The sequence below is a fragment of the Trichechus manatus genome, unplaced genomic scaffold (genome assembly GCF_000243295.1).
Source record: "Trichechus manatus latirostris isolate Lorelei unplaced genomic scaffold, TriManLat1.0 scaffold00012, whole genome shotgun sequence".
NCBI lineage: Eukaryota > Metazoa > Chordata > Mammalia > Sirenia > Trichechidae > Trichechus > Trichechus manatus.
In genome coordinates, this window is record NW_004443948.1 from 10088086 (window position 1) to 10115440 (window position 27355).

General features: G+C 36.7%; 1 protein-coding gene across 1 annotated transcript in view; it reads left to right on the forward strand.

Annotated features, from left to right (window-relative positions):
- Positions 1-27355, forward strand: part of GBE1 (1,4-alpha-glucan branching enzyme 1) — a 311336-nt gene that overhangs the window by 244999 nt on the left and 38982 nt on the right. The window contains exons 13-14 of the mRNA XM_023726637.1: positions 22709-22893; positions 24940-25070. Of these exons, the coding sequence (XP_023582405.1) occupies positions 22709-22893; positions 24940-25070 (316 nt within the window). The remainder of the gene's footprint in view (positions 1-22708; positions 22894-24939; positions 25071-27355) is intronic.

Here is a 27355-nt window from a genome sequence, read left to right on the forward strand (position 1 = left end):
TGAGCTTCACCAGCACATACACAACCCATCGTCATTCAGAGGAAAACTCTCACGAATTACTGTTAATAAAAACAAATGTGATAGGTATTTGAGCTCCACCAGCACATACACAACCCATCATCATTCAGAGGTACCACTTTAAAATGTTTAATGAAAAGATAATGAGATGACAAAAATAAAAGTTTGAAACTAGATAATCCATGTATTTTCAGTCCTTTAATCATTTATGCAGTAGGCTTTCATTTTATGAATCACGAGTTAAAGAGTCATGGTATACTTGATAACAAATTGATAATGTGAGCAAATAACTTATGAAATTGTTATACTGAACTATTTTTATAGTCTCTCCTTCACACACAGCAGTCAACTTTACTAACATCTTTCTACAAACAAGAAGACACCCAGATATCTTGGATTATTCCTTTATGTTACCTCTACTTAATAAGAAATATTAATTATTTTATGTGGTTAAAAAGATAATTTTTACATATTATAATTCACTCCATATTTTGTATTTCCTTTACTTTTTCTTTATTATACTGTAAAAATGCTGTGCACTTAAAATTTTTTTTTAAAGATCAGTTTATTTTATGCCTATCTATAGACTTGTTATGAGTTGGAATCGACTCGACGGTAAAGGGTTTTTATACACTTTGAAATAGTGGTATAACACAGGAACTTAATTACGACATGTTGAACAAATAAACATTCATAACCCTGGTACATTTTGAAAAATGCATTTATTGACCTTTTAAAAGGCATTTTATTTATTATAGCAAGAGTCTTCTGAAAGCTATGTGAACTAATAGGGATCTCTCACTCTTGCATTCTCTTTAATTTAGTTAGGAGATTTTTAAATCCTGTGTGTATGAACTGTACTATGAATGAGGCCAAATAACTATTAGAAAAATAAAAATAGTTGGACATGTTCTTTTGCTTGGAAAGCTGCTGTTATGTTAGCCAATTCCAATAATTTTGAGTAGACTTTTCTAATAGTTTTGACCATATTGCTCCAAATGGGAGCTTGAAAGGAATAAAATCAAGAGGCAGTGATTACATGGAACAGGTCAGGTAGGTTCTGTTTATATTCTCTTTGAAGAGGTGTAATCAAACAAGTCCTTGACCATCTCATGCTAGCAGAGCGCACATAGAGCAGAGTGAGCGCACCCGTTTCCAGCAATGTAGCTATCTTCATGGTTTTGTGCTTTGTTTATGCATTCTCTATGGAAGTGATATCACTCCCAGTGGGGATGAAAATTGATTAAGGGAGGATTAAAAAATGCTTAAATGTTACAATGGTTTGTGGCCCTCCCAAGGGTGATAGTACATAAACAGTTATGCGGTCTATCTGTAGTATTAAAATTTCATGGGGTAGAGGTGATTAGGAAAAAAAAAATCCTAAAAAGACTCTAGGAGGTTGGGGCAATAAAGGTTGAGAAACACCGCATAATTCATCGTTACTTCTGGGCCTTCTACTCAAGTATTGCCCACTAGATTTTTTTATCTCAAGAGAGTCTCTCAAATATATTTGCTTTAGTTCTCTGGTTTGCTCTGTAGATTCTAATTTTCAGGCAGAAGGGTAAGATTTTTGTCCTAGCTTCGCCATTCCGACGTAACTGTTTCAGCGTTTAAGAACACAGACTTTGCCCTCATATTCTTCCTTACAGTGGTATTAACAAGAGAGATTTTATTCTCTTGAAAATATTTCTCAAGTATCTAAAAATTAAAAGATTGAAGTCTTACTGTTCTGAAAGTGGAAAAAAAAAATTCTTCAATGACCACTAGCCTACTTCCAACTTAATTCCTTTGTTCTTCTTTCCTTTTTTCTCCTTCCCTTGCCAATGTATGCTGCCCCTGACTAAATGAGGGCAAGAGTTGCCTGGGCAAATATAACATCAAAGGCCAGACAGTTAAAGATAAAGAGCTAATACTCTTAAATTCTAATTTTCCTTCCTACAGCACCAATTCTTTTTTGCATAAAAGACAAGGAGATCTGTTCGGTTTTAATCAGTTGACTTCAAGGTCACAGGTTTGAATTGGATAGATGTCTAAAGCGCTGTAGTCTTTGCTGTGTATATATTTTGAAATTGTTATCTTGGCAAAGAAATTGATGTAATCATTATACATAGTAAAATGTAATAAATAGAAATTTATTTGTATAAACAGTTTTGTTTCCTGAAATCTGTTTCTATCTATATAACCTTGGGAATTCAAAATACTTGTCTCGTTATGAGTTGAGAATATTTTCATAAGTGGTATCTTTTTTGTCTTGTTAAGATTAATTGAAAGAGGCAGATATAATTATTATGACTTACAGATAGAAAACTTAGATTTTTGAATTTTGCAGGTAACAGGAATTTAATAGTTAACAGGAAAATTGCTGTTTTCTAATCCTTAAAGCAGCAGATATTATATACCAAGCAGTGTTTCCTCTGCAACTAGATGATATACATTTGCAATACCTAAGATGCTTTTGTTTTTTAATTAAATAATAAATTTCTCCTTTTGTAGTGTGGCTAAAATATGCAAATATCAACAGTAACCATTGAACCTAAGATGGTTCTTTTCACTAGGATTTCAATACACGTTTATTTTATTTATTTGATAATTCTAATAAAATAACTAGGAAATGAATTTGAGAAGCTATCAAAATTTTAATGCATGCCTTAAAAATGTGCAGTTCAAAAATTAACAAGTAGCTTATTGCAGGGTAAAGAATTTAACTTCACCGAAATAAGTTGGTCTTTGTCCTTGGTTCCTGAGAGATAACCTCTAAAATTTTGGAATTTCCCAGTGATTGAAGTATATTTGATGAGACCTCCAAACCACATCAGAGGGTTTATGCTAATGAAGTGACTTAGGTGGGAACTAGCCAGGCCAGAAAGACCACCTAGTGATATCAGCTGACCCTGGGGGCAGAAGGGGCATGTTTCAATCAATCACAGGTATGTAATGAGGTCCTAATGAAAGCCTTGGACAGGGAAGCTTCACGGGCTTTCTGGTTGGTAAAAGACTTTGATGCACGCGAGAAGGTAAGCCTCGCAGACCTCTTTTTATGTGCCTCTTCATTTGTATCCTTTTTGCTATAATAAAATTATTATAAGTATAGTGCTTTCCATTGGTTCTTTGAGTTGTTAAAAATAATTAAACTCAACAAATTTAAACATGAGGTTTATTCTGAGCTGTTATTCTTTATGCATATAAGGAGACAATTTTGATTCCAGAGAAAACAAATGGCTCCAAGAAGCAAGATACAATGTCTTATAAAGAGGAAGGAGAAATATAGAAGATTAACCACTGACTAATCTTAACATGGAACCCTGATGGCACAATGGTTAAAAGCTTGGCTGCTAACCAAAAGGTCAGCAGTTTTGTCTGCCAGTCCCTCCTTAGAAACCCTATGGGGCAGTTCTGTTCTATAGGGTCACTTGAGTTGGAATTGACTCCAAGGCAATAGGTTTAATCTTAACATGATTGATTGGACCCTGCCCTCCCCCTTTAACAGAGATTAACTGATATCTGGTCACAAGATGGTCTCTGCCCCTCCACTCAGCCGTATCTTCTGAAATTCAGATTCAGTAAGTCTGACTTCAAACAGGAAAGAAAGGATTTGCAACTATGGGTAAGAGAAAGCTGCTGGTGGATTAATTTTCGTCAGGAATTTCTTTAAAGTGAATATTTGGTTTCATAAGTAAGAAAAGCCCAAAATCAAAGCCAGATATATGCTGTCAATCTCTCTTTCTGACAGAGTCATTGTAGGAAATAACGGAACCCGAAATAGTTGTGGGAACCAGCAGATCAGAAGAGGAGAGCCCTGGGGGCTACTGAGCTTATGGCTGGCATCCAGAAGGGATAGTGGGAAAAACCCCAATTTGTAGCCAACAGGTCAGAAGTGAGGGTGTGGGGATTCCCAAGCCTGTAACTGTCATCTGAAGTCTTGGGCAGACTTGGCTGTCTGGAGGACTGTCCTTTAACTTGTGAGGTCTGACTGAGCTCCAGGTGGTTAGATTCAGAGGAAGAAATGCTGCACGTGCAGCTGGTGTCAAAACAGAAGTAGAATAGAGGGCAACCCAACTGATAATAGATTGATTTGAATTGATCAACATGTATTTGGTGCCAGAGAAGTGAGATTTGATTTTTTCGGCAGTTACTAACCTGTAAAGCTAATTACTATTTGACATTTTCCCTCTTCTTTGCCAAACTTCACTATGTAGTTGTGTGTGCTAACTTTGATTTCCCATACCCTATTCATCTTGCATGGAAACCCTGGTGGCGTAGTGGTTAAGAGCTACAGCTGCTAACCAAAAGGTCAGCAGTTCGAATCCACCAGCCACTCCTTGGAAACTCCTCTGTCCTTTAGGATCACTATGAGTTGGAATCGAATTGACAACAATGGGTTTGGTGTTTTGTTTTTTTTAATTCACCTTGCAAGTTGCCTGCTACCCTCTCTACAACTCAGAAAGTCTTATTTCCAAGGTCATTGGTTGACTTTCAGATCTCTGCACCTACTCCCTGAACTCTCTTGATCCCTTGGTCCAGTTTGACTTCTCCTTATGTTCTCCTTCCTGTCTTTTTTGTTCTGTCAATTGTGATTCCCCCGTCTCCCTCGCTAACTTCTTTCATCTTATTTCTCCTAGAACGTGCATATTTCCTCACGTGCTGTCCTGGGCCTCTTTTCTTCTTCCCTATTCTTTTTCAGAATGCTCATCTACTCCTATGCTTTTGCTATCTCTTTCATGTAGGTAATTCCTAAATCAATATTTCAGAAGTCAACCTTTATTCATTACTAGTACAAACATAAATTTTGAAGCTGCCTGCCTAAGATCTCTACCTGGCTATCTTGCTGTCTCCTTCAAGTCACTGCATCCAAAACAGAGATCATTCTCCTCACAAATCCTGGTGCTGTTTTTTTTTGTTTTAGGATCTTCATCAGTATTCCAGTGACCAACCATTGAAATCTAAGAGTCATTGTAATTGCTTCTTCCTTTCCTTGTTCTTAACATTCAGTAAATAGCCAAGTCACAGAATCCTTATTCTTCATGCCCCTTTCCCTCTGTTCACTCCCCCATAAATTTCTATGTATGTTGCATTTGTTTAGACAAAGTTTGCAAAGCACCTTTATTTGCATAATTTTACTTAGTACAACCAACCTGCAAAGTTTGAATTATTTTTATACTTTTCATTTTGAGGGATCCCTGGCAGTGTAGTGGTTAAGAGCTCAGCTGCTAACCAGAAGGTCAGCAGTTCTAATCCACCAGCTGCTACTTAGAAACCCTATGGGGGTAGTTCTACTCTGTCCTATAGGGTTGCTATGAGTCAGAATTGACACAATGGCAGTGAGTTTGGTTTGATTTTATAATATACTTGTTGAGAATTCAGGTTTAGAGTCAGCCTGCCTAGATTCTGATCCTGGATGCTGTACTTCATAGCTGTTTCATCTTGGGGACATTATTTAACCTTTCTATGCCTTACCTTCCTCATCTGAAAAATAGTTATTACAATGATACCTATCTTATTGAGTTTATAAGAATTAAAATATTTAATAATGTTAAGCATTTGGAATGACGTCTAGATGTAATAAGTATTCAATAAATATGAGTTATTATTACATTATAAATAAAGAAAATATATACTGCTTAAGGCTAAAATTCATGTCCTTTTTATCCATATCCCATGTTTCCCCACTATATAACATAATTTTTTCTAATTCTTATGACATAAGTTTATCTTTATGTAATGGAGACCAAACTAATTTATAGTCAAAAAATATTTGGGACCATAAAACTATACAATAGCATTTGTAGTTATGTAAGTCAATTAAAGAGGGTTTCTTTTCTTTTTTTTTTTTTTATTGTTGTAACTAAATGAATTTTATTATTTCAAGTTAGTCTACCATACAAATTTTTCTTTTTTAACATACATTGTTATGAGACCCCAACTGCTCACCCCATTCTGCGACAGCACACTCCTCCCCTCTGCCCCTGATTCCCCATGAACATTCAACCAGCTCCTAACTCTCTCTGCCTTCCCATCTCACCTCTGGACAGAAGCTGCCGCTTTGGTCTCTTGTATCTACTTGTCTAAGAGGCACATTCTTCATGAGTATCACTTTATGTCCCACAGCCTAGTCCAATCCCTGTCTGAAGAGTTGGCCTCAGAAATTGTTTTAGTTCTGGGCTGATAGAGAGTCCAGGGGCCATGCTTTCTGGGGTGCCTCCATTCTCAGTCAGACCATTAAGTCTGGCCTTCTTACTAGAATTTGAGTTCTGCATTCCATCCTTCTACTGCTCTATCAGGGACCCTTAAAGAGGGTTTACTTTCTTGATAAATTCATAATCAAAAAAATATTTGGGACCATAAAACTATACAATAGCATTTGTAGTTATGTAAGTCAATTAAAGAGAGTTTACCTTCTTGATACATTTCTATCTTTTGCTCCCATTATTCCTATTTTTCAAATGGCTCTCAAGGATAACATTAAAGTAAGTATGTATATATTCCTAGATAGGAGTCTAGAATGTCTGCAAAGTAATGAATAGTTAGATATTCATGAGTCTTGACATCTGTCATTTGGAATGTTAAAAGTTTCTTTTTTTCCCCCAAATACATGACAGATTTAATGTTTGTTTGTAGAGTTTGGAGAAGTTTGGGGAAAACTTCAACAAAGTTGTTTTATACATTCATATACTAGTTTGTGAGGAACCCAGATAACTATTGTGCAATAATTCTGGTTGCTTACTTTAACCATTTTTGTGTAATTAGAATCTCTTGGATATTTCTTTCCTCTTTGGGCAGGTATTGTATTTATTTCTAAAAACATTTTTTATATGGTTTAAAATATAAGTAATATGTTTTGTACATTTCAGATTAAGGAAATATTTAAGATATTATTCCATGATAATAGCATATTTAATATTAAGTTTCCCTTCATACTGTACAGATAGTTTCTAACTTGAAGAATGTATGTTTACTAGGATATTTGTCATACTCTTAGGCTTCTTAGTCCAGTGGTGTTCAATTCACTTAATTGTGTACTACATGTATAAAACATTTCACTATACAAAGTGAAGACTACAAAACAAGGAACTGACCATTGATTTGAAAAAGATAAGAAGTATAATATCTCTAGTATAAGGCAGGAGCCCTAGTGGCGTAGTGATTAAGAGCTACGGCTGCTAACCTGAAGGTCAGCAGTTTGAATCCACTAATCACTCCTTGGAAATCCTATGGGGCAGTTCTACGCTGTCCTGTAGGGTCACTGTGAGTGGGAATCAACTCCACAGCAACAGGTTTGGTTTTGGGTTTAATATAAGGCAACATGTCATGTACTATGCGTGTGATAAAAATTGTGCTGAGAGAGGGTCATGGCACTTTACTCTGGACTATGTAGGGCAGGCAGAGTTTCAGTAAAGCTAAAGTCAGACTTCATATAACAGAGAACTGAAAATGGCAGTAATTACACAAGATAGACCTTGATGTTTCACCCTGTAAAGGTAGTTCAGGACTGATATGGCAGATCCACACCAGAACTCAAGCCTTTTCTATTTTTTTTTTGCATTACTATCCTAGAATGTTTCTTCAAACTCAAGGTCACCTCATGATCCATGATGGCTGTTGGAGCACTAGCCAGTAGGCCAGATTCTTTATAGCAAGCAGAAAGAGGTGGGGCAAAAAATGACTGTCAGCCATTTGAGTCAGCTCCCTTTAAAAGAATTTTCACCAAGTCCCACATAACAATTCTGCTTATATATCATTGGACAAAACTTAAACAGGTGGTCATAAAGGGAAATTAGGAAGTGTCCATTTTATAGAAAGCAATTTTTCCAGCTAAAATACCAACTTTCTCTGACTGACAAAAGGGAGAATATCTCTGACACAGGAGGTGACATTTAAGCTGGTTGTTGAAGAATGGATAGGGTTTCTGGAGGCAAATGCAGGCATTACAATTCAAGGAACTAACCATAAAGAACATGTAGAAGCAGAAAAGCATAGTCATAATCAAATTACTATTTGGCATCTGGTTTGATTGAAGCAAGATTTGTATAACCCCTTGCCATCCAGTTGGTTCTGACTCCTAGTGACCCTATAGAACAGAGTAGAACTGCCCCATAGGGTTTCCAAGGTTGTAAATCTTTACAGAAGCAGACCATCACATCTTTCTCCCTCATAGCGACTGGTGGATTCAAACTGTTGACCTTTCGGTTAGCTGCCAAGTGCTTAACCACTGGGCTGCCACGGCTCCTTAAGTTTTGCGTAGAGGGACATACAGCTCAAAGGATAGCAAAGGATGTTTACTCATAGGTACAAATAGTGAAGATGAGGATTTCTAGATGGCATAGTTCAAGTAATAAAATGGTTAGATACAATAAAAATTAAACAAAATAGGTACGAGTTAAATTACTATTTCTACCGCTCAATTCTACGTTGTTGTTTTTGCCCAACTATTTCCCTAATTTAGAATTTTTTCCTTTATGGAAGTGTAGAGAATGGTTTAGCTGTGTGGAATACTTTATGGTTTACTCGTATGGAAGGTGGTGGTGGTGGTTAAGGTGATTATGTCAGACCTCCCTACGAGATTTTTGTATACTACTTTGAATGGCATTATTTTAAGGACACTAAGATTGTTTATGTGATATTGAACCTCCCTTTTAATTTCCTTCAAAGCCACTTGATGGGCCATTTAATAACTTTGTAGTCACATTATTTTAAAGCCAAAATCAGTATTACCCAGAGCAAAGGGAGACAACTGAAGCAAGTGAGGACAAATGCTGAGAATCTTTCTTCTGATTGGGGGAAGATGTTCATAGTGTTTCCTGCACGCCATCATGCTGATATGGAACTTTTTTCTCATTTCTTTGGCATCGGTGGCCTGAGAGGAAGTAAGAGCTGACAGCAGGAAGGCAGACAAGGCTAACTAGCTATTGGCAGGAACTTGGAGCAACGGAAGCATCAACCAAAGGGAAACTGATAATGGTTCTTAGATTTAGGTTATAAGCAAGCAGTTAAATCTTCCTACTAGGGGAGTTAGAGTTACTGACTACAGGAGAGAGGCTGTGGGGGATTGAAACCTAGAAAAGATGCAGTAAGCTGTGCCTTGAAAGAATCTTGGAATCTTACAGAAAAACTAGCCTGGAAATGATACTAGGATTCTATTAAACTCATGTTTGTTACGGAGTATAGTGTATTTAAGAGAATATTTTCTTTTGAATTTTATGTACTTCGTTTTTATGTCTGTGCTTAACTGTTAAAGAACAATTAATGAAGTAAGTTTGTTAATCTCTATTACTGTGTGGTTTGTTGTAACCACAAGGGTCTGAATCCAGCCTGGTTGTCGTTGTTGTTAACTTCCGTTAAATCAGCCCCCGACTCCTGGCAACTCTGTGTGCTGTGGAGGGAAACTCAGCCCAGTCCTGCGCCATCTTTATGATTGTCTGTGCATCAGACCATTGTGATCCATAGGGTTTCCATTAGCTGATTTTTGAAAGTAAATCACCAGGCCATTCTGCCTAGTCCATCTTAGTCTAGAAGCTTCACTGAAACCTGTTTAGCATCATCGAAACATGCAAGCCTCCACTGACAGGTGACGGGTGTGTATGAGGTACATTGGCTGGGAATTGAACCTGGGTCTCCTACATGGAAGATGAGAATTCTGCCACTGAACCAGCACTGCCCCCAGCCTAGGGGTAGTTGTTGTTAGCTGCTGTGGCCCCCGACTCATGGTGATCCCATGTGTTACAGAGTAGACCTGCTCCATACAGTTTTCTTGGCTGTAATCTTTATGGGGGCAGATTACCAGGTCTTTGATTCAGCAGAGCCACTGGGTGGGTTCAAACAGCCAACCTTTAGGTAAGCAGTCAATAGGAAGCTGCTTGTGCCACCCCAGCTTCTAGCATATCCTAATTATAGACAAATAATAGGAAGAAAATAGCGCAACCTCACTCCATGACTAAACTTTCGAGTCTGAAGTTAAAGATACAGTACCCACAAAACAATATGTGTGCGTAATGAAATTTTTAATTAGCCAATATATTCTTTAAAACAAAATTCCAGTATTTTCTGACTTGTTTTCTATCATCTTAAAAGATGCAGAGTCTTTTAGTTGGTGTATTATTCACATGTAAAACTTTCATATTTTTATCCATGGTTTTGTTATACTTTTATTACTTATTTTAAATCAAAACTGCCAAAAATGGCATGTAGGTAAAAATATACACAGCAACATGAACCATTTGAAATTCCACCTCTTATATTGGTATGGCACTCAGAAAAGGCTAGCACACTTGGAGACATCCTGGACTCTGAGGAATAGAGAACTGGAGTGCTTTATCTGCTCTCTTCTGATCTACATCTTCCTCTCCCCAGCATGCTGCCATCTTTGTCCATCTCCTCTACACCACATAGCACTTTGCAATCATTCAAGAAACATTTGTTGCACATTTTCTTTATCTCAGTCCCTGTGCTTTGAACTGGGAATTCAAAGAGTAAGACATACCCTGTCTGTGAGGAATGGGTAGCCTATAAGGCAAGCAGACATGCCTGCCTTCATTTTTTTTTTCTTTCAACATGTATTTGATAAATTGAGGTTATAGTAGGTATGTGCCTGATGTAAAGAGAAATAAAAATATAGGATATTTGTCACCGGTTTACTAGACAGACAAAAAAAATCATTGCAATATTTAAATAATTGCGTTTATATAAAATTGTATATTCACTTGCAAGCGGGAGCACAAAAGGGAGCATCAAAGCCTTCATGCAGGAGTTAAGGAAAGTTTCAAGGACACTACACGGCTATGACATGGAGTAATAGCAGCAGCAGTAGCAGGACATGCAAGGTACAAAGGTAGCACAGGTCAGTAATAAGTACACTTTATTTGTACACTTGATAGTGAAATTGGAAATAGGCTCCTACACATCTTTTTCATGATCTTCACTACTCCCCTGTACATTCGTAATAGGTTTCCAGATAATGTTCGAATCTAGTACTTAGAGAGGATACAATGGAAAGAACGCAGACAGATCTAAGTTTGAATACTGACCTTGCTACTTTATAGCTGTATGACCTTAGTAAGTTACATTACCTTCTAATCTATTATCTGAAAATGCGAGTAATGTTCTCTTGCATATTGAAGGATTGTTGTGAAGATTATTTAAAATAACTGCTAAAATCCTAACAGAATTAATGTACAGTAGGATCTCAAGAAATGACTATTATTTTAATATTGTTCAGAACTCATTAGATTTCATTTATTTCAAGTGTTCTCCCATTTTCTTGATTTATATAAAAACATATGCATTTTTATATATGTATTAATATATTTATACGATAATACTAATTCTTTAATATTAAAAACAAGACTAGTTGATCAGGGTGTTCCACAAGATTTGTTCCACAATATCTATATGTGGTAAAAAGCTGATCTGCTTTTATACTTATGGGTATTGTTACTAAGAGTGTTTGTTTATTTTTGTTTGTTTGTTTTGTCAACCTTTTTATCAAAACACTTGACCTAAGCATTTGCTTCGTCTGCTATTCTGTGCCTTGTTTATGAGAATTCACCACCCAAAGCCTGGCAATCTACTTCCGAAAGTTAGCCAGTGAAAACCCCATGGGTCACAACAGAATATTGTCCAATGTAGTGCTGGAAGACAAGCCCTTTAAATTGGATATTGTTGTCATTGTTAGTTGCCATCAAGCAAATTCCGACTCATGAAACTCAAAATACACAGTGTCTGCAACAATGGACTCGAGCATACCCACGCTCTTGAAGATGGCACAGGACCAGGCAGCATTTTATCCTGTTGTACAAGGGGTCGCCGTGAGTTGGAGCCAAGTCTACAACAACTAACAGCAACCACCCAAAGCAATTCTAGTATTGCAGACAAGCAAAAGGATTGAAGGATTTGCCCATAGTCCAAGCAAAGATCACATTGAAGATTGTTTTCCAGATACCATAGTTTATTCGGCTATTGCCTCAAGACTTTTTATGCATAATTTATCAGGAGGAAGACTGGGGAGAGCAGGAGCAGAAGGAGGGTAACAACTAGCCCTGCTACTGTAGTTCTAACATCCAGCACCGCATACCTGCTCCCTTTCAGCTCTCACGGTATCAGAGGGATGGAAATTAGCCTCTATGGTATATTACATGGTAGGAGAAAGCAAGTGTAGCATTCGATTCAGTTTGATTCAGGCCACCATTCCCGCCATCAGTTTATCATGTATTTTACTCAAAGTATTAGTTTGTTAACTTGTTAAAGGAATTTTAAGGAAACCTAATACTATACTAATCTCTCTCTTTTTTTAACGTGTGTATTAAAAGGGGTTGAATGTATATGTCATCAAATACCTCAGAATTTAAAAATTTATGAATATTAAGCTTATGGTTAAGGATGGCCATTTTCTCTCACATACATAACTAAACTCTACTTGTCCAAATATTTTAGAATAAACAGAAAAAATAAATCACTAATTACTCATGATAGGCTTTAAATTATGTGGCTTCTACCCTCAGACTCCATTGCCATTGCTTTCTCTCTGTTCATCAGTGTTTTCACCTGTTACTCAGTCTATTGTAGTACTCAGTTTTAACTCAAATTGAACTCCTGTTAACACTTGTTACCATTGACCATTCTTTTCTCCTTAAAGCACTCCTACCACCACCAGTCCTCCTATGCTTTTCCTCGTACCTCTCTGGCCTCTCCTTCTTAGGCTCCTTTTCAGGTTCCTCTTCCTTTGCCCCACCAGTAAACATGAATGTTCCTCAGGCTTTGTCCTCTTATACCTCTTTTCTGCTACACTTCTCTGTATGTTTTTCCCTAACAACTTTTCCCATTCCCATAGCCAATCACCTTGTATGTGCAATAAAGGCATGTGCGTGCCTAGTACAAAAAGATGATTTTTTGTTTCTTAACAAGATAATTTTCTAGAATTCTAAGATTTAATTTCTAAAGCTGACCCTTCCTCCTCCCTCTGTGTGTTGACATAGTTTTAGGCCTCCTTTAATTTGATGTGCTGTCATCTCAGGGCCTTTGCATTTACTTTTTTTTTTTCTTTTGATAGGTGGCGTAGGGGCTACAATTTTGTCCTTTCCTCCCCTACTACTTTATATATATTCTGTAGTTGTTTAGGAGTCCCTGTGTGGTGTAAACAATTAAGGCACTTTGCTGCTAACTGAAAGGTTGATGATTTGAGTCCACTTAGAGGCACCACAGAAGAAAGACCTGGCAATCTACTTCTGAAAAATCAGCCATTGAAAACCCCATGAAGCACAGTTCTACTCTGACACAGATGGAGTTGCCATGAGTTAGAACTAACTCGGTGTCAACTTGTTAACTGATTATTTAATTCATTCTCTCTCTCTCTTTCTTTCCCCACTACTAGATTGTAAGCTCTATGAGGGCAGGAATCATGCTGGTGTATGTTAAGCATGTTATCTGGTACATAGGATAAACTTGAATGCTATTGAAATTATAATCTTGGGTTATAATTGAGCATATGACCAATATAGCAGTCACAGGATCTCAGAATATAATCTTAAATTTGTATCTTTTAAAGGAAGGGTATACATGAAGGTGACTCTACGGGGCAACCCAAAAACCAGAACATTTGATTTGAAAATAGTTAGTCCAATACAGTTAACAGGAGTATGCGTTAAAGCTTTGTTTCTTTATTGTTGTTATTTTTTTTCGCATTAGGAAAATTCTATCTATCTATATTTTTAAGCTAAATCTCAAGTAGCACTATGAGTTTTGTTTTGCTTGTCACATCTAGCATGCAACCATTTATCTCATCTCTTGGATTAGATCATTATATTTTCCTTCTGTGCCTGGGAAAGGATGATGTTAGACCGTCAACAATTTCAAAGGGAAACATCCAACCTTAACAAATACTTAAGGGGTCCTTGCTGTAGGTACAGTGCCCTGGAGCATGCTGTGGAGATTGAAAAAGAAACATCAGATGTGGTCCCTGCCCATAACCATATTGATTTGTTTCAAAGTAGGGCTGGGGGATAGCAATTTATTTCTCTAAAAAGGAAAATCATGGGCTCTGATTTAGCAGAATATTTTATGTTCTGTTTCACCCGTTGGTGAGTTGAGTACCCTCTGAAAGACCTGAGGAAGACCTAAGCATTTGATTTTTTAAAGTGATACTTCCTTTTTTAAGAGTTAGTCTTCAGTCCAGTTAAGAGAAGTAGGAATTAAAGTGTTTTTTTTGTTTGTTTGTTTGTTTTTATTTTCATTAGGACTGTACCTTATCTTCATATATACATAAACTTAGTATCAACAAAGAGTTACATAACATCGACAGCATGGAGGCTGTGATAGACTTTAATTAATTCCTAGGTAAAATTAGTATGCATTACAGTTTAGAGAAACAAAACTCACAAACCTGTTAATCAAAATGTTCAGCTAACAGAGCTGGGGCTTTTTCATTAGTTGCATTGTCTTGAATTTCATCACTGTACCAGCTGGCTTCTTGTCAATTTATAGTTTGGACCTTTACATCAAACAGCAAAAAATTAATTACAGGAAAAGAAATCCCAATAGGAATTGTGTGCTTAGAGGTTTTCACAATTAACCAAACATGAATGGGGCTGTTTACAGAGAAAATGGAAAGGGAGAGAAGGAACTTAGTAGAATTTTCTAGAATCATTAATTAACTATAGCACAATTAGTCACCTGCTTCCTTGTTTTTGTTTTAAAGTTGTTTAGGCAAGGCTTTCAGCTTTCTCATTTCTGGGAGTACCCAGTTCTGTTACTACATTGAATCATGAATTGTGAATTTTCCTACAAAATTTCTTCCGAAATGTCCCAAATGACAGTTCAAAAAATTAATATTGCTCCTTCATTTTGAAATGAGTAACTTTCTATGTGTTACATTAAACCTGTTGCTATCGAGTCGATTCCGATTCATAGCGACCCTGGAGGACAGAGTAGAACTGCCCCATAGGGTTTCCAAGGAGCGGCTAGTGGATTTGAACTGCTGACCTTCGGTTAGCAGCCTAGTTCTTAACCACTGTGCTGCTAGGGCTTCAGATATATTACATTACTAATCATAATTATAATGTAATGATTGAGTGCCAGGTTACTTATAGTGCATATTTTGGACTCAGAAGTATTGTTCTCAAGTGTCACAATCGTGCCTGTATGTGCTAAAGTTAGTTTAAATTATCTGCTGAATAAACCAGCCAGAGGTTTTAAAAATGATGCCTACAATTTAGGATTCCATTTTTGTTCTTTTTTATACAGCTAAGAAAACCTTACTTGTGACCTTTTCTTCCACTTCCTAGCATTCTAATACAGGGAGCGGTTCTTAACCTTTTTAAGCCTCAGACACCTGGGGAATCTAAAGAAAATCACCATTTCTCAGAAAATTGCACATTTGAACATACTTACAACATTTAGTATAAAATATCATGGAATCACTGGAAATACATGAACCCCAGGTTATGAATGTCTGTTCCATTCATTGAGAAATATATACATATATTTTGTATCTATATATATGCATAACATATATGTACATATTTATATATAATTTAAGTATATATGTATGTATATTCTTTATTTAGTTAATTCAAAGGCTGATTCAGATTATTTTTTTCATATTCCATCCAGTTACTTGTACTAAAACCAATCAATTACCTTCTTTCCCGTCACCTGAATAAATTCAGATTTCTTATCTATCTTTATATACAGCATCCCTTAGTTATAAGCTCATTTTGGTGGCTATATTTCACTGTACTGTCTCAACTGCTGCCACATTTCCTAAGTGATTTGCAGACCATAGCTGAGGAGAGCATTCTTAACGTATTTTAATGATAGTATTTTTCTTCGTTAGGTTTGTGAGCTGTGAGCTAGTGTGAGATACTAACAGGCATTTTCCAGTTTTCTCTTTTCAGTCTGAAAATGGTTCACTATTATTCCAAGGTCACTTTGAAAGTCTTTCTGTGATTTGCTTCCATTTATTTTATGCTTGTGTTTATGGTTTTAACCAAATACGAAATTCAATGTTGTGTTTGTCTACATTAAACTTAATCTGCCCCTTGTCAGCTCATTTACAATAGAGATAACATTCAAAAGCCACCCTGTAGAATGTTTTGTCTGCCCTCACTAATGTAATTTTCCTATCCCTTTCGTTGTTGTATGCAACTTTCTATATCATTCAGTTTAAAAAGGATCCTCTCCTGGGGAAGATTTCCAGAAAATCTAAATGAGTCTCTCATAGAGATCAAATAGATTTTTCTCTAATATCATCATTGTATTTTGAATTTTTTTTAAATCAGCTTTTTTCCCTCAATTGGGAATTTAATTTTATATTCCACTTTATGTAAGTATGCTTATTTGTATGTTTTTTGAAGTAGTTACCTTATAATTGAAAAGGATAAAGAAAATAGAGTAGAGGTTAAAATATATACAAAATCTTAAATTGCATTATGTCACCAAACATTTTTTTAAATACTTTTTCAAGTACTTAATAGTACTGAATTTGACCTCATGTACTGAGTTTTCCTTTTACTAGTTAATACATTTTAAAATATGCTTTTGAAAAGAAATATGGATGTTTACTATTGATATATTTTAGAGAGCACTAAAATTAAATCATAAATTTGAATAAAAAATACTTTTAAGGTAGAATCTGAAGCATATTCATTAAGTAGTATAATTTCTATGCACTGAACATGTTTTTTGTTTTTTGTTTTTTTTTAAATAGGGATGTTCAAAATTTGGGAAGGATTTTCTCTTAAAATCATATTTGCTATTTATCTTTCGAACAGATATTCTACTTACTCAGTTTATATCAGAAAAATATCAGACAAATGTGTAGATACATACAAAAGTCTGGTCATTTTTATAATACTGAAATATTGGAAAAAGTCAAAATGACTAACATTAGGCAATCTATTAAACAAAATTATATGTACATGGTGGAATACCATCATGGAGATGTATATGTATTAACATAGAAAATGCTTATATTAAAATTTAAAAAGAACAGTACATCATGAGTCTATCTTTGCTAAAAAAAAGTGATAGGTAGAGCTGAATATAATAATTGATATAGATATAGAAATATAGCTATGAATCTATAGTCTGATAGAATATTTACTAAAAGGGAAACAGTGGTTATTTGATAAGATTTCATATTGTGTGTGTGTGTATTTAATTATTTTTTTTAATTATGTGTCTATGAGTGTATTACTCATATAATAAAAACAAAAGAAAAATAGAACAGTATAACGTAGCTAATATTTATGGAGCACATACTACGTGTCTTACACTCTTCTAAATAATTTGATTGCCTTACCTTATTTATTTAAGTGTGCTACTATCCAATCTATATTTATGCTATAGATTATAAGTATGCGAAAGTCCATGCTAGAATTTTAGAAATAGATGATAATGCATTTGCATGTTGGGTAGTTTTTAAATGGTGTCCTTGAACCCTCTGATGCTGTATCCTGTGTGTGTGTGTGTGTGTGTTTTTAGTATGTGTTTCTGGGGAGCAGATACTCAGCTTTTAATCAGATTATGAGATGGGTTAATACCACCACTTGATAAGTTTTGGTTGGACTCACCGTTCAGTTTTCAAATTTGTACTGATGAAAATTATGAGCAAGCTAAACTCTACAGTGGAGAAGAATCTATTATGTTTTCACCTCATTAGTTAGTCTACCTGTGGCAATGGGAAAAGATGGTAAGCAACAGGAGCTATGACCTGGGGTCACATTTGCAAGAAGATTGAGAAGAAATTAGGAAATGGTGAGGTCCTCAAGTGACAGTAGTGTGCCAGCCCAATCAGGAGTCTAATTTTAGAGGGGCACCTAAAATATTAAGTGGAAGATAGTCCACTCAGTTATACTATAAATAACCCTTGAGAGCTTGTTTACAGACCTTGCAGGTTGAATATGGAGGAATAATGAAGGAAGGGGGTGAAGAGGGGCACCTAACATAGCAACTTGATTTATCCTGTCAATCTGGGTGCCTTGGGAAAAATTATTTTCACATTAAAGTCTGTCTTTTGAGATCTAAAGTAGTAGATAATTCAAAGTCCATTAATACTTGGTTTTGCAAAATGTATTTGCAATTTTAAAACATGACTATATGTATCAATATAGAATTGCAACACTTTAAAGAAAGTAATAAGGTCATACGTGAAAATTTATGTGAAGAAAAGCCGAATAGTTGTCCTTTTAATTCATCCTGGTTACTTGTATGTGTGCTGCAGAGTTGGGGTGGTTATGTGTCTCCTCCAAATGGTGAGAGGTAGACATTTCAGCTTTCACATAACTCCCATCTATTGCCCTCTAGGCCATTCGTTTCTGAATAACATCAGTAATAAGTAGAAGTGGGTAACATTAGAGCTGCCATACATTGAAAATTTATAGTTGGCAGATCATCTGCCAAGAACCTCATCAATTATCTCATTTCAATCTTATAAGAGCTTTATGGAACTTATTATACTATTTTATAGATGAGGAAACTGAGCACTAGAGAGATGTAATTGCCTAAATTCACATAACTCATAATGCCGAATCAGAATTCAAATTCAGTTCTGTCTGACTTGGAAATGTGTGTTCCTAGTATCATGTATAACTGCCCTTACTTACCCATAGGTCCAAGAACCTTCAAATCTCTATGTTGGTGTTTCTCAGTGTGTGATCTTTAGTTCACTTATGTTCAGAATAATACAAGGTGGCTGATAGAAATGCAGATTGCTGCCTGGAACTCACCCAAGATTTGATTAATCAGAATCACTATGGGATGAGCATTTTTAACAAGCTTCCCTGGTGATTCTGGGGTCACACTGTAAGTTGAGAAGCTGAGCACTTTACCATCTGATTCCTACACGAAAGGAGTGATAATATAGCACATTCTTATTTTATTTGGAAGCATTTGATATAACTGACCACCTCCCTGAACTCTTAGCCTTCTATACTTTCTTTTCTATGTTCCTCTCATCCTGCTAACCATTGCTCCTCTATCTTTTCTAACAGCTCTTCTTTTCGTGGCTGTAACCGCCATTGCTCATAAAGGTCTTCCACATTCCTCTTGCTTCCCATCCCTCATTTTCTTCTGAATTTCAGTACCTTATTTCTATCCATCCTGGCTCCCTGTGTATCCTTCAAGTTTTAAATTTAACATGCCTGAAAATGAACTCATTATCTTCTCTTCCCAAACTTCCTCTGTCACCATTTTCCCATAGTTTAGTTAAGGCTGTCACTACTCAGTCTCCCATGCTCGAAACTTCAAAATTTCTTTCAGACTTTCCTTTTCCTTGCTGCCTCCATTCAGTTATTCAGTCATCAATCCTGTTATTTCCATCTCAGAAATGCCCCTCGAGTCAGTTATTCTCTTCCCCATTCCCATTGTGTCTATCATCTCTTGCCTTATACTCTGGGTTCCATACCAGTATTTCTACCATTCAGTTTTCCCTATATCCAGTCTCTTTTCCCACACTGAACCAGAGATATGGTAATAGTAAACATATCTGAACTTCTCATTCCCCTTTGTAAAAATAACCATTTGTTCCCTTTTGCCTGCCAGATATGGTCCAAAGTCCGTAACATGTATAGGAGACCTCTGTTAATCTAAACTCATCCTACCTGTCCTGCTTTATTCCCTCACCACAAACCCTTTTGGGCCTAAACCAAACTGTTCACAACATCTCACTTTTTCACACCAATACATTTGTGCATTCATTTCCTTCACCTGGAACTCTGTCCACCTATGGTAAATCAGTCAATCATAGTTCTGTATTTCCATAGCATTTACTTCTGAGCAGTATGGTGTAGTAGTAAGAGTCTGGACTCTTAAACCAGGTTGTGTGGTTTCGCAGGTGTAAAAATGGTGTTGGAGGCAGTGTCTGACCTCCTCCAACCCCACAAAGGGGAAGGAGAACCAAGATCAACAGCGCAAGGCTGACTGCCATGAGGTGGAGGCCACTCAAGCCTCCTCTCTCCACCATGTTCAACTATTCTGACACCAACCCTCCTTCGCACAGCACTCTCTACTTCTCTGCTGGGTTCTATAATTCATTGCAATGGCCACACAGAACTCACAGACCATACTCATGATTAGGGGTATATTAAGGAAGTAACAATTAAAATTCAGGCTCAGGAACACTCAGGATACCTTTCTTGTATCATGACAGTCTCTTCCCAGCAGTGCTTGCAGGCACACCTCTCCCTGGCCTTAGGCCTCTCCCCAGAGGCACTCAGCTTTCTCTCTCCATGGGCTGGGAAGCTCACTGCACCATCTTCTGCAGGTGAGTCTCTGTTTCCGGGTGTCTCCTGCCACCACTTCTCACTGTCTTCAGGGTTATAGCTTGCTCTCTCTCTGTCTGCTTCCAGGAGCTTCTCAGCACAGGGATCCTGGGTCCAAAGGACGCACTCTCCGCTCCTGGCTGTTCTTCCATGGTGGTGGTAGGATCCTCCTGTCTGCTCTGGAATTGACTCTCTTTTAAGATAAAACTGAACAATCCCCTTGGTGGGCCATAATTACCTTATCGCGCAGTCCTGCCTAATCACCTGGGTGAGAGTTACAAGACTATGGCTAGAAAGGCCACACAGAAGTAATCAATTACACCACAACAGGTCCTGCTATTTGATGACAGTGTGACTGTTCTTTGTCTCAGTTTCCTTACCTGTAAAATTGCAGACAATTATATTTCCTATCTCATAGGGCTGTTGAAGATTGCAGGAGTTAATTCATGTATAATGCTAATAATAGTACCTGGCACATAATAAGCAGGCATTAAGTATTTGCTGCAACCTCTATTATGACGGTTATAATGATAATGATGTAACACTCTCCTCTGAAAGAGGGTTAAAGGAATTGCTTGTAGATACTGTAGTCAGCCAGAGAGCCGTGGCCATAACCAAAATTAAAAAGTGCTTCTCCTGCAAGAAGCATCAACTGGATCCAGTTTGTTTAGCTACCTCATGGCATTTCTCGTCTCTCCTAAGTTCCCCACTAGTTGAAATCCCAGTAGTACTTAGACATAGACTTTTCCCCAGATAGCAGTACCTTTATTACCAGTAAAGAATATGCTCCAACTGTAATTCTGTAGGTACATCAATTTACCATTTGAATGGTTGATTGAGCAAGCTTTGCTGTGGATGCACCTTGAGGTGATATTAATCAGGCTCCAGACTGATAAGTCGGCATGACTCATATGTCCCTTGTGTCACTTTAAGACATCTTCAAGTAAGTGTAGGCCCACCGAGTCAAACATTTCATCCTTTCCCACTACCACACTGTGGACAACATCGTAAGAAATATTAACAGTTTGACTGAAATACTAGAAGTAAGCAAAATGTTTGTCGACACTTTGATTTTTCTGAAACTGCTGGACATATTTGTATGTCTTTCTGTTTTTGTTTTTGTTTTGTTTTGTTTGTGTGTGTGTGTGTGTGTGTGTGTGTGTGTGTGTGATTATGGTCCTGAAAGTTAAATGTAAATTGCAGTGTTTCTGATCAGAGTTTACTATTTAAAGCAACTCTACAGCAAATCATTTTTAATTCCATCCTTGCTTATTAGTTTTTATTTATTAGAATATTAATTTACTGGTTTCTCTTAAAGTAGGACACACTTGGGTTGGTTATGATGCTTTTTACACTCATTGGAGAACTGTGTGGGTTTGCAAATTACAGAGTTAAGGTGGTAAATGAAAGGCAGTTTTGGAAAGTCATGTTTCATTTTTTAGGGGGACAAATGAGCCTCAATGTAAAATCTAGCTTGGGAAAAATAGTACAAAACAATCTATAAGACAACTAATATCTAAATTTTATTCTCAAAATGAAAAATGTGTATTTGTTATTTTTTTATTTTATTTAAGTTTATTCTCATTATTATATTGAGAAAAAATATTTAGTAGATTTCCAACCAAGCATCCCAGTTGTACACGCACATACACACACATACTTGAAATTAAAGATAGACGTGTAGTGGTGACAAATAGATCTGAGAAGGGAATAAGGGAAATAAATAATAAAAATGATGACTTGGGTTTCTGTAGCACCTGAAGTTTAGGAAGCACTTGGCTAATGTGATGGGGTGGAAAGAACCTTGGAGTTTAATCAGAACTAAATTTTAATGACCACTTTTCCACTCGTTATGTGTGTGAGGTTGGGTAAATCCCTTAACTGTCCAGATTTCTCATCTGTGAAATGGATATAACAGAGCATTGCTGTTTGATCTAGAAGTAATGTACGTACAAAGCCTTCCTAAATTGTAAACCACTATACAAATTTCAGAGATTACAGAAACAGAGATTTCAGAAATTACTCAGAGATTTCAGAAACTATTACAGAGATGACATAAGTTGGACAGATAGAGTTGTCCTCATTTTGTGCTTGAGGAAACCAAAACATGCAAAAAGTAATGTGTGGCTGAGCCAAAACTGGACTCTGGCTTCTGAGTCCATGTGCCGGACCATGGTGTTTCTGAACCAGGAGCGTACATGCGTACATCACACAAAGGGCACAGCCATAGTAAATTGTCAGCTAAACTGATCTTAAAAATGTTATGACTTTTAAAACATATTTTTTAAATTATCTTAGTAAAAAATGCTAAGTTACCTTTTCTTTTCTTTCCTCCCTCCCTCTCTCTTTCCTTCTTCTTTCTTCCTTCCTTCTTTCCTTTCTTCCTTCCTTCCTACTTTTCTACTGTCCTTCTTTCCTTTCTTTCTTTCTTTTTTTAAATGCAGGTAATGAATTTGGACATCCAGAATGGTTAGACTTCCCAAGGAAGGGAAACAATGAGAGTTACCATTATGCCAGAAGGCAGTTTCATTTAGCTGATGATGACCTTCTCCGGTATAAGTTCCTAAATAACTTTGACAGGGATATGAATAAATTGGAGGAAAGACGTGGTTGGCTTTCAGCTCCACAGGTAAGTTCTTTACTCTGAAAGTTACGTTTGAGTCACCAATTTGTACATGCTTAGAATGGCAATCGGTTTACATCTATATGTAGCTCTTTTAAACAGCACTGTTAATTGGCTGTGTAGTGCCTTGTAACTTACTTAAAGTTGTCAAAACATGCCACCCAAGTCTCTCCAATAGATAATGAAAATCTTCAACATAATGTGTTACTTACCTTCCTGGTTAGTTTATTGTTGTTTAAATTTAGTAATTTTTATTTCAATTGGCTAAAATAAATGACAGAAGCGCTGCACGGAATCCATTTTAGAAATTGCTGTGAAAACATCTTAATTGTTTTGACTGTTTTTCTTTATATAACTAATTATGCTGTCATAAAGAAACTATTTTGGAAAAATGTAGATTTCTTTCTCTTTTTTCCCCCCTCCCTTCTCTTTTCCTGGTCTCTAACTTGTCATTTCAATAGGATGCCATTATACCTGCATGCTGTTTTGTATTTTTTATGAGTCCGACTCTTCTCTGGAATTAAAGTCTCAGTTTTCAATAAGTTTTAGAAAATGTAATTAACAGGTACAAATTTTATACAGGCTTTTTTTTTCCTTGCAAAAATTAGCATATAGTATGTGTTAGTTATAATCCATTTACTTTATACCGGTGCTGTTTGAAATTACTGTTGATCTGTTTTTACTTTGATGTGTATGATTTTTTTTAATGGTTGAACAAAGGTACTTATATGTTCAGGAAGACTGAGTACATGACAGGAATGCCCTAATCACGTTTATTAGTAATACTATTTCCAGGAGAGAGAGCAAAATGATGTTCCTTTTCAATAGGAACAATGCTGAATACCAAAAGGCACATTGTTTACTCTAGAGCCTTAGTTCAGATTTCTAAATTACCAGGAGTGGTGATGCTGATATGCATGGAAATAAGTCCCCTCTAAACTGGGGCTGGGAGAGGGTGCTGTTGAAAAAGCAAAGGCTTCTCACTGCCAGCTGTAAAACACTATGTATAAAATAAAGAGTTTGTAGATGTTGTAATTTATTTTCAGACCTCTCTCTCTCTCTCTCTCTCTCTCTCTCTCTGAGAGAATATATATATAAAACCCTGTTGCTCTCAAGTCGATTCCAACTTGTAGTGACCCTATAGGACAGAGCAGAACTGCCCTATAGAGTTTCCAAGGCTGTAATTTTTACAGAAGCAGACTGCCACATCTTTCTCTCATGGTGCAGCTGATGGGTGCCAACTGCCCTTTTGGTTACCAGCCAAGTGCTTAACCCCTGTGCCAGCAGGGCTTCATACACAGACACACACGATACTTGCACAAAACACACACACACACACACACTATAGTGGACTTTAGGTTGTCATTAAATCTGACACAGTTGTGCAAAAACATAGTTTTTAAGATAACTAAAATTTCAGATATTTAGATATAATAGCAATATTATACTATATTGTGAAAAATGATTTTAGTACCTTACCTCATTAGTCTGAGGACTTTTACAAAAGGTCTTAAAGAAAATGTGTTTATAAGTAGCTCTAATATATGCACGGAATCCAAGTGGTTAGATATTTAAGTCTACCCAGAGGTACCTTGGAAGAAAGGCCTGATGATCTCCTTCTGACAAATCAGCCATTGAAAACCCTTTGGAGCACAGTTCTACTCTGACACACATGGGGTCACCATGGGTTGGAGATGACTCAAAGACAGCTGGTTTTAATACACGCATGTACACAAAAACTTTATGTATAGTACAGGGGCCATGTTTTTACCTAGAATCCAAGCTACAACATTAATCCTTTCATTAGGCTTTGTTTGATATTGGCAGGTGGCTGGTAGTATTTTTATATGCTTTTTAAGCAAATTGTGAGGTTCTTGTTGGCTTATAGTTTGAGATGTTGAAATTGTAACATGCTGTTCAAAAAATATATTCTGGCATTTTCAATTTTGGTTTACTAACCAATAAGGCTATTAAGAAAGACAACTTTTGGGAAACAGTACTCATAGCAGCATTTAGTATTATTTAATATAATAGTTGTGTTCATTCTTGCAGGGCTTGGTGAGTGAAAAGCATGAAAGCAATAAGATTATCGCTTTTGAGAGAGCAGATCTTCTTTTTATTTTCAACTTCCATCCAAGCAAGAGCTACACTGATTACCGAGTTGGAACAACATTGCCAGGAAAATATCCTTTTTGTTGCCAATGAGTATGATTATCTGCCTTCATTTTTTTTTTTTTTAATTACATCTTAGGTCAACATTTGTAGTTTTTTTATACTCTTAGTGATAGTAGCTCTCAGTTTCCTTATCTAAAAAATGAGGACCTTGAAATAGTTAATTGGTGAATTTTGGCTCAGCTGAATTATACAAAAATATTCCTAACGTTCACACCAGTTCCCAAAAGTGTGATTCTGAGCATTTTTAAAATAACATTTTGCTCTAATATGCAAACCAAGGAGATAACTGATTATAGTTTTTCTTTATGAAAAGATTTTATAAGTTGCCTCTAAGAAATGTTTCCACCTAAGCAAAACGTAGGAAGCCAACGTGAAATTCTATGTGTCAGTGTATCTCCAGCTGCAAGAAGAAAAATAAAACCCCGTTCAGCTGGCTCAGACAAAAAGGAGATGTATGTTGCCATATTAATAGAAGTCATGGGGTAGGTTGCCTCCAGAACTGTGATAATATCAAGTTACCTGGTTTGTTCTGTCTTTGTGCTTTCTTTTTATTTTTTTTTATTTTTTCCCATACAAAAATTTATACATACATTGTTATGTGACTCTAATTGCTCTCCCCATATTGTGACAGCACACTTCTCCTCTCCACCCCTGATTCCCCATGTCAATTCAACCAGCTCCTAACACTCTCTGCCTTCCCATATCACCTTCAGACAGAAGCCGCCCATTTAGTCTCTTGTATCTTCTTGAGCTAAGAGACACACTCCCCATGAGTATCAGTTTATGTCCCACAGTCGAGTCCAATCCCTGTCTGAAGAGTTGACCTTGGAAATTTTTTTAGTTCTGGGCCGATAGACAATCCAAGGGCCATGCTTTCCGCAGTTCCTCCAGTCTCAGACCATTAAGTCTGGTCTTCTTACTAGAATTTGAGTTCTTCACTCCACCTTTCTCCTGCTCCATCTGGGACTCTCTGTTGTGTTCCCTGTCAGGGCAGTCATTGGTGGTAGCCGAGCACCATCTAGTTCTTCTGGTCTCAGGCTGATGAAGTCTATGGTTTATGTGGCCCTTTCTGTCTCTTGGGCTAGTACTTGCCTTGTGTCTTTGGTGTTCTTCATTCTCCTTTACTGCAGGTGGCTGGGACCAATTGATGCATCTTAGATGGCTGCTTGGAAGCTTTTAAGACCCCAGATGCTACTCACCAAAGTAGGATGCAGAACATTTTCTTAATAAGCTTTGTTATACCAATTGACCTAGATGCCCCCAAAAGCATGGTCCCCAGACACCTACCCCTGCTACTGTGTCCCTCAAAGTGTTTGATTGTATTCAGAAAAATTCTTAGCTTTGGTTTAGTCCAGTTGTGCTGACTTACCCTATAGTGTGTGCTGTCTTTCCCTTCCCCTAAGATAATTCTTATCTACTATCTAGTTAGTAAATAACCCTTACCCTACCTCCCCACCCTCGTAACCATCAAAGTATCTTTTCTTCTGTAATTAAACCTTTTCTTGAGTGCTTATAATAGTGGTCTTATACAATATTTATCCTTCTGTGACTGACTAAATTCACTCAGCATAATGACCACCAGCTTCCTCCATGTTATGTTTCACAGCTTCATTGTTGTTCTTTATCGTTGCGTAGCATTCCATTATATCGATATACCATAATTTGTTTATCCATTCGTCTGTTGATGGGCACCTAGGTTGTTTCCATTTTTTTGCTATTGTGAACAGTGCTGCAGTGAACATGGGTGTGCATATATATATTCATGTGACGGCTCTTATTTCTCTAGGATATATTCCAAGGAGCAGGATACCTGGATCATGTGGTACTTCTATTTCTACATTTTAAGGAAGCACCAAATCGATTTCCAAAGTGGTTGTACCATTTTACATTCCCACCAACAGTGTATAAGTATTCCAGTCTCTCGGCAACCTCTCCAGCATTTATTAATTTGTGTTTTTTGGATTAGTGTTAGCCTTGTTGGGGTGAGATGATATCTCATTGTAGTTTTGATCTGCATTTCTCTAACGGCTAATGATCGTGAGCATTTCTTCACAGGTCCGTTAGGTGCCTGAATATCTTCTTTGCCAAAGTGCCTGTTCATATCCTTTGCCCATTTTTTAATTGGGTTGTCTTTTTGTTGTTGAGATTTTGCAGTACCTTCTAGATTTTAGAAATTAGACGCTGATCATATTTGTCATAGCCAAAATTTTTTTTCCCAGTGTATAGGTTGTCTTTTGACTCTTTTGGTGAAGTCTTTTGATGAGCATAAGTGTTTGATTTTTAGGAGCTCCCA